Genomic DNA, 12648 nt, shown 5'->3' on the forward strand with positions numbered 1-12648 from the left:
ACACACACACACACACACACACACAATTCTCTTTATTTTTTTAAAACTAAGAAGATTTTAAATTTGTGTGTGAGTGGGCATGTGTGCATGGAGGTCGCAGGTCAGAGGTCGACATCAGTTGTCTTCAGTTACTTCCCTGCCTATTTTTGGAGACAGGTGTCTCACTGATCCCGAAGGTCAGAGATTCAGCTAGACTTGCTGGCCAGAAAGCCACAGGAAGGTTTCTGTCAGAGGTAGAGTGACAAATGTGCACTGCTGCACACAACTTTTACATGGGTGCTGGAGAACCAAACCCAGGGCTTTGTGCTTGCATAGCAGGCATGTTACCATGAGCCGCTTACCAGCACCCATACCCCAACTCTGGAGAAGAAATTAAGGCTCAATGGGGATATGCTGAAGGAAGACATTTAGTGAAGGACAGAGCAAAGCCTCAAGCTAAGAGAAAAGAGTCAGTGTGCTTCCTGAAGTTGGACTTATTGGGGTTATTTCCTGCCTTCAAAACTTACTTATGTGTTTCCCTTCAATTCTCTTTTTTTTTTTGGTCTTTTTGAGACAGGGTCTCCCCATAGCACCAGCTGTCCTGGAACTCACTATGTAGACCAGGCTGGTCTTGAACTCACAGAAATCCGCCTGCCTCTGCCTCCCGTGTGCTGGGATTAAAAGTGTGCACCACCACACCTGGCTATCCCTTCAACTCTTTTAAAAGTGGAATAATAATAACTGTTCTACTTTTCAAGGCTGTGGAAAGAGATACAGGGAGAGGCATAGATTTAAAACATATATTCCCTTGCAATTAAAAGCTCCAAATAGTTACATATTGGTATCCTTAAAAGAAATAACAGCAGCTTTGGACTCAGACCATAGAGATTATTTAGAATTATTCTGTAAAGGATTAAGATTTTCTATGAAAATTCAGGTATTATGAGTTGATTGATAACTACAGGCAAAGATATTGAGTTCCAGAAAAATGATGAGTAGTGTGTCCCAGAGAAAGGGAAAGAGTAAACACATACACACACACATACACACTCACATGCAGAAACACATGTAAAGACACACACATGCACATATAGACACACACATAGGTACACAAACGCACACACACATACATGCACAAACACACATTCAAGTACACGTAAAGACACACACATGCATACACACATTCACAACAGGCATACACACACACATACACACACACACACACACACACACATATACATACACACACACTTTTAGCTCAGTGGCCCAGATTCCAAAAGTCTTAATTAATGACTCAAGTTTTTTATTACTGTTATTTGCACTTGCATAACAGTAAATCCTGCCGCAAACATAGAACTTGGTTTACATACAGGAAACTGGGGTCTGGCAGAGATGAAACAGGAGAAAAATGGACAGCCTTAAAGGAAGCCAGCTTTATATCCAAATCCAACTGCTTTGCATTGGCAACGGCTTTGGAAACAGCATGCAACTCACTTTGCAGCCCTGGATAAAGATAGACATAAAAATACAGACATTTTATTTGAGCCGACAAAAGGACCATTTTTTCTGCAACATTTTTATACTGAGTGCCATCAATGCTACCAGTTTGCTATTCTAGCCATATCTTAACCACTACATAGTGAGTATGTATTACTACAGATATCTCTAGCGGACCTTCAAATACACATCATGTTGTGATCACTGGCCACGCTCTTTCAAGGAAGTTTGTGTTGGAAATATCTCAAGGCAATTTGGAATTTCTTACAGGAATTTTTGTTTGTTTTTTTGATGGCTCAGATGATTTTGAACTCCTTGAGGGGACAATGTTTTATAACACTAAAAGCCAATGATCAACTACTTCAGTATGAGTTTAGATTTGTTTAGTGTGGGAGGGTATGATGGTTAGGTTTAATTGTCAACTTGATACAAGCTTAGATCACATGGAAGAGAGTCTCAATATGGGACTGTCTACCTTGGGCTGGCCTGTGGGTATGACTGGGGTGGACTGTCTTACCTAAGTTTACTGATGTGGGGAGAACTAACCCACTGTGGATGGCACCAGTGTCTAGGCAGGAGGTCCTGGACTGTCTGAGTGGAGAAGTGAAGCAGAACACAAGCAAGCAGGCGAGCATGCATGTAATCATTTCTCTGTTTTTGACCACATGTATGTGATGTGACCGGCTGTTTGAATTTCTTTGTATTCCCCACAATGTTGGGCTGTGACCTGGAATTGTAAGCTGAAATAGACTCCTTTCTCCCTTAAGTTGCTTTTTGTGAGGATATTTTATCATAGCAACATAATGCAATTACAAAATAAGAAGCTTTCTCTTCCTCCATTTCTCAAATGTCTTTTATGGTATTCCAGGTGTAACCTCAAGGTTGGTGAGAGTTATCCCACACTTAACTCCCCCAGATTCCCACTCATTTATGAGAGCTATACTGTATTATTTATATCTCTTTTTTCAGTACTTGTTGTATATAAAGCAGATTCTGGGATCTGCCTCCCAGTATATACAGAAAGGTCATGGTCTCTGTTCTTAAGAGCTGATAGTACTGCTTTCCTCTCCACTTCTCCAAGTCCCATTTATTCTGTCCTTTTCCAGTCTGACTCCTGATGGACAGAACCCTCTGACCTTGGCTTTTCCTCTCTCTAGCTCATTATTGTAAGCATGCTATACTTCTACTATTTCCTCCCCATTTATGAGCTACTTCTCGGCATGGCCTCAAGACCATGCCTGAATGGGAAGGCATATTGAATACAGTGTGATGGCTGGGCCTTAACTCCTCCCCCAGGGAGCTAAGCATCAGAAATGATAAGCAGGTTTTCAAGTTAATGCTATTAAAATTACAGCTGCTACAGCCAGCACTCATAAAATCAAATTACAGCTAAGTAATTAAAAGGATTTTATTATTTTTGAAACAGGGTTTTATTGCATAGGTAGCCCACGTGGCTTAGGCTGGCTTTAAACTTGGAATCCTTCTGCTTCTGCACCCCCCCACCAGGCCCTGGAATTATAGGTGTGTGCTCCCATACCCACCATTGAAAAGATTTTCTATGAGGGAAAAATAAACAATACCAATCAAAGGTACTCTTACAACACTCTAATACAGAAAGAGTAAATATATAAAACTTAAATATATGTGTGTGTGTGTGTGTGTGTGTGTGTGTGTGTGTATGTGTGTGCCTATCTCTATTTAGCTCCGTGGTGGTTTGAATGAGAATGTCCCTCATAGGTTCCAAGTATTGGGACATTTTTGCCCCCAGTTGGTGGCACTGTTTTGGAAAGTTTTAGGAGGTGAGGCCTTGCTGGTGGAAGCATATTACTGGGGGTGGGCTTTCAGAGTTCCTACGCCTTGTCAGATTTTCAGATGGTCTCTCTGCTTCCTGTGCCTGACTGAAGATGTGAGTGCTTGCCTCTCTGCTCTGGCCACCTCCTGCTGCTAGGCCTCCCTGCCATGGCTCCTAAACCTCTGGAACTCTTCCTTCTAGAAGTTGCTTTGGTCATGGTGTTATATCATAGCAACAAGAAAGTAACTAATACGAGTTCATATTTAAAAATATATATATGTGTTTGTCTACATGTATATATGTGCATCTGTATGCAGGTGCCTGAGGAAGCCAAAAGAAGGTGTTAGACCCCCTGAAGCTGGAGTTGCAGATAGTTTTGAGCCATCCAACATGGGTGTTGAGAACTGAATTCTCCTCCTCTGGAAGAGCTCTTAAGCACTTGAACCATCTCTCCAGTCCCTGTGAAACACCTTTCTATATCTTTCTGATGTACATGATAAAAAAAAGGAAAAACTGAATGTATAATGTATGTCTTAAACTTGACCTCACCTTGTATTTGAAAAACTTGGTCCCAGTTAATGACATCACGTTCTTCCAACAGCTGTTGGTAAGCTCTGACATCTTTGTAGAACACAGCATAGGCATTAGTATAATGGTCAAGGTTATCTGTCTCAGCCTAGGACAGAAGACACAGAAAATACAACATAATCATATCTTCTGGATAACCCATGTCATTTTTATTTATTATAATTATTCATTTTTTATGTATATGAATGTATTGCTTGCATGTGTGTAAGTGCACGCATGTAATGCAATACCCGAGGAGGTCGGAAGAAGGCGTCAGATACCCTGGAACTAGAGTTATATACAGATGGCTGTTAGCTGCCATGTGGATGCTGGGAATCGAACCCGGGTCCTCTGCAAGAGCAGTCAGTGCCCTCAACTGCTGAATCATCTCTCCAGCCCATAGCTCATGTCTTACAAAGATTAGTTATCATTGCCTGTCTAGCTAGCTTTCAATTACCCAAAGTAGCTACCTAGACATAAAGAAATAATAATGAAGCTAACATATCATAGTGAGAAAAAGAAATATTTTGTGATTTTTCTTCTCCTGATTCTTTACTACAGAACCAGGAAAATTTTAAAGAAATTTTGTATTTTTCTAGGATTTAATTTATTTATAAAAATGGGTCAACCACAGTGGCATGTAACTGCAGTCTCAGCTGAGAGGCTGTGGGGAGGCTGATGCAGAAGGATTGCTCGAGTCTAAGAGAGGCCAGCCTGGTAATGTAGTAAGATACCATCTCAAAAATAGAGAGGTTTGCTGGGAATGGAGCTCAGTAGTTGAGCATCTACCTGGCATATGTGAGACTTTAATGTTTCAGTTTTCTTTCTGTCGCAGTGATAAAACACTGACCAAAAGCAATTTAGAGGAGGAAAAGGTTTATTTAGCTTACACTTCCAGGTTACAAGCTGTCACTGAGGGAAGTGAGAGCAGGAAGTGAGCAGAAATGGAGGAATGCTACCTACTGGCTCACCCTTAGACTCATGCTCAGCTAGCTTCCTTATGCAGCCCAGCCCACCTGCCTAGGGCTGGTACTGCCAAGGGTAGGCAGGGCCCTCCTACATCAATCATTGATCAAGACATGCCCAGAGGCCAAACTGATCTGGGCAATGTCTCAATTGAGACTCCCTCAAATGACTCTAGGTTGTGGCAAACTGATTGCTGAAGTTAACTAGGACACCTGGTTTTAACCCCCAGCTCCAGAAAAATAAACAAGTAAATTAAATACAGAGGTGAAACTCAGAGAGTAGAACTTGTAGAATTAGAGCCTCTCACAATCGTCCTAATGTAGAGAGCAGCACATCTTGGATCACCCGAGCTTCTCTTGGCCTCAGCGGCAGACTGGGACCAAGCGCTGACTTCCCCAGTTTTTCTCACACGACCAGATTCATCAGTCATAAGAAATCACCTACTCAGTGAAAAAGCTAGCATGTGCAAACTGTGTGCTTCCTTCTTCTAGATATTATGAGACATTAAAGAAACACTTTTGGACTAGAGATCTTCCACATGACTAGACTCCAAAGCTAGTCAGTTACAAGCTAATGATAAGTTATGCCGCATGTTAAGATAATACATATTATTATAGTTATATTGTTATTGTTGATCTGTTCTTTCCAGTTGATGCCAATTTAACTTTTAAATTTCAATTATTTGCTGTTCAACACTGTACCTCGCGCTGTCGCCGGGTGATGACAGCTTTGAAGTCTGGCCATGAGTCTAATACTACTTCCTTTTGAAAGGGATTTCCACGATTTATGTTCATCACCGCTCCATAAACCTAAGCCAGAGATAAGACAATCATATTATTATTTTAGTAGTTATCTTCTTCTTACTGTATTATGAAATCATGGCCATAAGAGGGGAAATTTATATTTACACACATGTAAATTCTTTAGTTATCAGTATAAAGATGGCAATGAAAACTGGTAAAAAGTTCATTAATGGATGGTCTTGATATTGCTTGCATGTAGAGGATAGAAGAGGCTGTTAGATCCCTTGAAACTGGAGTTATGGAGAGTTGTTATCTGCCATGTGGGTGCTGGGAACTGAACATGTGACCTCTATAAGAGCAGCCAGTGCTCTCAACTACTGAGCCACCTCTCGGCCCCTCAGCAAAAAATATTTAAGAGTCTCAAAGATAGTCTTGATACTCAATTGTTTTGGAAGTTTACTATACTTTAGAAAAATTAATGTAAACTATAACCAGCCCTTCAACCCTGTATTACGGTTAAATATTATTTGAGGTCAAAACAAACTCAAGATAAAAAGAAAACCTTGAATTTCAGATTTGATGGGCCAATGCTTTATGGGCATCCACAGAGGGTAGTATCTATGACTCATGCATTATTATACCCATAAATCCCAATGTCCTATGTTCTGATAGCTCAGGGAATGAGCGCTTGGTGAATGAAAAATACTAGATAATATTTGAAGCCTGTTTTGTAGCATTCACATTTTTTCTTCCATTAAGAAAAATGTCCTAAAAAGAAGTGTGCTTATAAAGGTTGGGGAAAGTTATGGCGGTGACAAGGATTGTTGAATTGATGCTCATAGCATTTTAATAATAATAATAATTAATAATAATAATATAACAATAATATAAAACCTGGGAAATTACCTAAGAGTCCATCAACAGCAGACTAGATAAGTAAATCCTGGCATATTCATACCACAGATTTCAGAACAGCTATGGAAATGAATAGACCACAGCCACATGCAATCACTAGGGAGCACGCAAAAACGATGGGCAAAAGGAGATAAATAGTTCAATTCATATTACACTTAAAACAGGTGAAACTAAAGTTATGGCTTTGGAAGTCAGGACAGTGGCCACATTAGGGAGCAAGGAGAGGAAGTGATTAGAAAGGAACACGTTGAACTAATGTTCTTTCTCTACCCGAGTTGATCCTGCATAGCTTTTGCTCTGTGAAAATTCACTGAGCTGCATAATTACATTATGTGCACTTTACAGGAAGTGTCAGAGGGCAATAAAAAATTCATAAGGGCATAGAACATTTTATCTCTTTTATCATCATCTGAACCCAAATTACTTAGTCATGCTTCCTCAGTGTAGAACATTACGCAAGTTTTTTTTTCTATTTTATCAAATCTAGGACCTCACCTACATATTCTCATAGAATTTGTTTTTTCAACTGAGTTAGGTTTAGATTACCATGAAATACGGATCAAACAGTACAAACCCAGGAAGGAAAGTAATCTGGAAGGGTAAGGCTCACTCTGTTAATCATTAAATTTGGCCGGCCATCAACCAATACAGAGTGGTGTTCATTCAAATGGTTTCCTAGGAGGCCAACACATGTCCTCATTCAAGAATGTAGCTAAATATGACTGGATTCTTTAGAAGGCAAACATGAAAAAACATTTCATATTCAGATTCTGGAAGAAAATAAAAATCTGGCTTGTATAAGATTTAAATCAATTGAAATATTTGGCATTAATAAAAATCTCTTCCAATAGCTATGTATGCAAAAGGTGAATGTGGTGTGCATCACTGGGGATGGAGAGAGGAAGTAAAGTTGCTGCATAAATAGAGCTTGTAAAAGAAGTCTGGAAGGGCATTTAATCACTTAAGCTCTTAGTTGAAGTTATAAAACACAACCATAAACTCCAAAGAATAAAGGAAAGGTGAACAAAACACTGCTTTCTGTTTAAATTATTTTTTTTAGGATTTATTTTTAATTATGTGTGTCTGTATGTGGGTATGTGTATGTGAGTATAGGTGCCCACAGAAGCCAGAGGCATCTGATTCCCTAGGAGCTGGAGTTAAGGGTGGTTGTGAGCCTCCTGACATAGTTGCTGGGAACTGAATTCCAGTCTTCTGCAAGAGTAATATGTCTCTTAACTGATGAACCATCTCTCCAGACTTTCTTTGCAAATTCTTTAAAATCTTTTATGGTGCTGTGAAGGTAAATGAAACCTTTTAAAATTTTTTTTATTATTTTAATTTTATGTGTACGAGTGTATTGTCTACGTGTATGCAAGTGAACCTGTGCCATGCAATGGCCACCGAGGTCAGAAGAGGGCACTGGATCCCCTGGAACTGGAGTTACAAATGGATGTTAGCTGCCTTGTGGGTGCTGGGAACTGAACCCAGGTCCTCCTTAAGAGCAGTAAGTGCTCTTAACCCACTGAGCCATCTCTCCAGCCCTGATTAATGACATCTTTCACAGTGACAGTTATCTGCAAGCCCTCCTGGATTTCTGATTAGAGGCTCCAGTGACCAAGAGACAATGAACAAACTTCAGTCCGGCTGTTTACTCATGCTCTTAACTTCAATGCCACCCAATCCATAATCGTCTATCACTTAAAACATTCTCTTACTTTGGAAATAATGTAGCCTAGCATTACCTAAATTTCCTCAGGAGTCCTCTAGAGTGATAGCAAAAAATACCTCCCTGGGCCTTATCCAGGGTTCACTGATCCTCCGGGAAGAACAAGCTGGGACACTATCATGTGCTCAGTGTCTCATCAGAAAAGAGAAGGAATAGCCATGCATGTGACATTCTTTTACAGATTAATACAATGAAGACATTTAACACAGTCCTTAAATCTACATTACCTTGAGTGATTCAGGAAAGTGACTCTTCAACATTTTCTCCAGTATCAGTAATTTGGTAGAACACTTTAGCACCAACATCGTCTGGACCTAACTTGAAACTTAAAGATATACATTACATTTTTACTTTTTTTTTTTTTTTTTGGTCTGTTTGAGACAGGGTCTCCCTATAGCCCCAGCTGTCCTGGAACTCACTATGTAGACCAGGCGAGCCTTGATCTCACAGATATCCACCTGCCTCTGCCTCCGGAGTGCTGTGATCAAAGGTGTGCGCCACCACGCCCGGCCCATTTTACCTTTTAACATTTGAACCTACTTAGGAATATGCTTGAAATTATGGGGAATTTTTTTGGGGGGAGTATAATTCTGATTGCTTCTTTTGAAGGAAGAGGAAACTAAGGAGACCCTGGGGTCGCCAAACCAGAGAATATACTGGACTAGAGAGAACTGGACAGATGAGGCTAACTACATTCTTCTACAAATTCAATGTATTTTTAACTTTCCCTCTGGAGAACGGAAGCAGGTATAATTTTGCATTTACTTGTGTTTTATTTTACTTAGTCTACCTCAGATAGCTTGCCAGCAGCCTGAGGGAGGGCCCATTCACACTGCTGTGCAAGATCCTTCAGCTAGATTATCTGCCACAGGGCCTAGCACACAGTAGGAACTTTATAAGTAGTTACTGAATAGACAGTGTGAAGCTCAGGGTAAGAGCTTCAGGTCAAGCAGAGAAAGTTCTTTTTCATCATATGGAGCAAAGACAGGAGAAAATCTGAGTGGTTTGGTTGGTTTTTAAGGAGCGACTCAGAGATGTATGCCTGGAGGGAAGATGCTGATCTAACTAGGTAATTAAGGAGAAAGGGAGGGAATCTAAATACCACATATGTAACCTTGTCTATTCTCAGGCACTTAAATCTTGAATGGGGGATCTACCCTTGCTTTGTTCTCGAGGGAAACGTTCACCTCCATATTCTAATTGTGGCTTGTTTGAATAAGGAAGAAAGAAAAAGGAAGGGAGGGAGGGAAGGGAAGGGAAGGGAAGGGAAGGGAAGGGAAGGGAAGGGAAGGGAAAGGAAGGGAAGGAAGGAAGGAGGGGAGGAAAAGGGAAAGGAAGGAAGTTAGGATTACAATCAATTAGTGAAGGTCATCCACTTAAACTAGAATGTTGATGATGGTGATTATGATGATGATGATGATCTACAGAACTCTAGAGGATCGAGTGTTTCTGGAATTGTAGGGAGCTCTAGATTCCTTCCTTTATGCCATGTCTCCCAGGTAAATTGACTTGACTTTGCCAAGTGGCTTACCTGTATGATCTTAAGATATCCAGAGTGTTTGCTTTAGATTTGCCTAAAACCAATACTAGAATTTTATCCTGAGGTTTATGTGACTGTAGACTTCTAGGAAATAGCTAAACAAGTCCTGTTTGCTGAAATGGTGTACATGAGGTGCCTGTGTTCTTGAAAAGGGCCATGCAGTACCACAAAAGCAGGAGGGTTTTGAACACACAGTCTGGGTAAGTGTGAGACTGAAAAGACATCTGGGTGGGCATCAAGGTGGGCATCAAGACATCAAGGTCATCTTGGGCTATGTAATGATAGCCTTTCTTTCTTTTTTAAAAAAATATTTTATTATTTTACATGTGTGAGTGTATTACCTGCATGTGTGTGAGTGCACCCATGTTGTGAAATGCCCACGGAGTTTCGAAGAGGCCATCAGATGCCCTGGAACTAGAGTTACAGATGGTTGTTAACCACCATGCGGGAGCTGGGAATTGAACCTGAGTCCTCTGCAAGAGCAGCCAGTGCTCTTAACCACTGAGCCCTTTCTCCAGCCCAGTCACATCTTTTCTCAAAAAACAAGGAGCTGGAGAGATAGCTCAGCAGTTGAGTGTGTACTGCTCTTGCAGAGGACCCATGTTCATTTCCCACCCACACTGAGTGGTTCAAAACCTCCTATAATTACAGTGCCAAGGGATCCAATGTTGTCTTCTGGGCTCTGTGGGCAACTGTACTCACATGTACATGCCCTCACACAGAGATGCATACACATAAACAAAAATAAATCTTAAAAAAAAGAAAACAATGACACAACACAAAAAAATCCAACTACAACAAAAAAGAGATGTTTCCAGGTTTTTTTTTTTTTTCTTTGTCTTTTTTGAGACAGGGTCTCCTTGTAACCCCAGCTGTCCTGGAACTCACTATGTAGACCAGACTGGCCTCAAACTCACAAAGATCCGCCTGCCTCTGCCTCCCAAGTGCTGGGATTAAAGGCGTGCACCACCACGCCCGGCATAGTTTCCAGGTTTTAAGAAAAGCAAAATAGGGACTGGAGAGATGGCTCAGTAGTTAAGAGCACTAGCTGCTCTTGCAGGGGGCCTGGGTTCGATTCCCAGCACTCACATGGCAGCTAACAACGGTCTGTAACTCCAGTTCCCAGGGATCTGATGCCCTCTTCTGGTCTCTGGTGGTTTTGCACTACACACGTGCATTTACATACATGCAGGCAAAACACTCATACACAGAAAATTAAGATAAATAAATAACATTTTTAAAAGATACACTATAGAGAGAAGTATAGGTATCATGACTCCGCCATTGTATCTGTTTGGCTTCTCAATGTCTTTAAATAAAATACTAACTGTTTAGATACTAAGGTTCAACACATTCTAATTCAATATTTTCGGTAGAAAGTGAAAATATTTCAAATGGCATTTGATTAGGATGAATCACTTAGTTAGCCTTTTGATGTTTCAAGATCTTATTGTGCCCTAATGCTTAGAAAAGTTATTAAAGCAAGTAGGAATTATAACTATTTATTGATGATTTTCTAACTTATTTGGTTTGTTCCTGACTCCCTGGACCCTGAGAGAAGGAGAAACACAATAACCCAGATTGAATTTTTTTTAGTGGGTCTTTTCCCCCAGCAAGTTGCCATTTCTCTGTCTCTGTCTCTCTTTGTGTATTTTCGGCAGAAGTAACTGCATTTCTCCAGAACTGTACCTGTTAAACCAAAAAGAGTAGAGGAAGTTGGGGCACCCACTCTTACCCTAGTCAATCAACAAGGATCTTGCATTACAGCAAGGGACGCTATTACAGCATCTTCTATGCTCATGCTAAAACTGGGGGTCTTACTGCAATTAGTTTGATGTTCATGGACAGAGACAAAGACCCCAAACCTTGCTGTAGAAGGGCAGCATAGATACTTTTGGACCACTGGAGAAAGGGGGACCACCCTAAGCCCAAGTAGAAACCCTAGTCCCCTTAGACAGGAGTCTCCCTAGCTCTCAGGGGGCCCATCTCTGCCCAGGGAATCTGTATGCTTGCCAATAAACTTTAGTTTTGCCCTTTCCCTGAGCTCTTTTCCATTTTTGAATTCTTTAATTCATAGGCAAAAAGAACACACTTCTTAGTCAGTATAATTCCTAAAGAACATAAAATCATATATGAAAATAGACAAAATATTTAGAAAAATTAAGTTGAAATTAAAATTTGGGCAAAAGGGAAGCAGATGCAGAAGGACTACAGAGAGAAGAGTTGGGTATAGCCTGCAGAGCAGGAATATTGTCCTACAGATGAAACCTTCCTTAGTTCATGGGCGCCACTGGACTCACCTCACTAAAATTCATTTGTAAGCCCCAAATCAATACTGGCAATGCTGTGGTAATCTTTTGTAGATATGCAAAGAACAGTAAAAAAAACTCTTGACACACACACACACACACACACACACACACACACACACTTGCAGTTAAGGTGGAACAGAGCACCCTTGATTTTCTTGTTTCATGTCTCATAAGGTCACTAATGCTTTTATTTACTTTTTAAACTTTTGGTGCTTTTTTTTTTTCAATTTTGATGTTTAAAATGTAATGGCCTGCTTGGACCTAAAACAGATAGCAACACCATCTTTGCAAGGCTCAGAGAACACTGCAGTAGAGGGGGCAGAAAGAATGGATGGGGAGATATGCAGAAAATGAAAAAGTTTCCTGAACATCACATGACTTGCATTCATGAACTCACTGCTGTTGTGGTTACCTGCACAAGAACGGACCATTTCATCAAACATGGGGCCTGGGGCCCACGAGGCCTCCCTGAGGGACTATAGGCAATTAACAGTAGGATAAGTGGGTCTCCTTTACTTCAGTGGTCTAGCTGCTGCTAACTTCCTTGTGTACCATTTAGTTAACCTCCCACCTACGCTTGGGGGAAGAAACTCAAATTCAGTGACCACACA

At 40.6% G+C, this 12648-nt stretch overlaps 1 protein-coding gene across 1 annotated transcript in view; it reads right to left on the reverse strand.

Moving 5' to 3' along the window:
- The window catches only part of Glyatl3 (glycine-N-acyltransferase like 3), a 12547-nt gene extending 4057 nt beyond the window's left edge, over positions 1–8490 (reverse strand). Inside the window, exons 1-4 of the mRNA XM_008825224.1 lie at positions 8413–8490; positions 5503–5610; positions 3818–3944; positions 1350–1482 (exon numbers count right to left, since the gene is read on the reverse strand). Coding sequence (XP_008823446.1) covers positions 1350–1482; positions 3818–3944; positions 5503–5610; positions 8413–8490 — 446 coding nt within the window. The remainder of the gene's footprint in view (positions 1–1349; positions 1483–3817; positions 3945–5502; positions 5611–8412) is intronic.
- Positions 8491–12648: the final 4158 nt, after the last annotated feature.

The sequence above is a fragment of the Nannospalax galili genome, unplaced genomic scaffold, assembly GCF_000622305.1.
Source record: "Nannospalax galili isolate Female #2095 unplaced genomic scaffold, S.galili_v1.0 scaffold329, whole genome shotgun sequence".
NCBI classification, from domain to species: Eukaryota; Metazoa; Chordata; class Mammalia; order Rodentia; family Spalacidae; genus Nannospalax; species Nannospalax galili.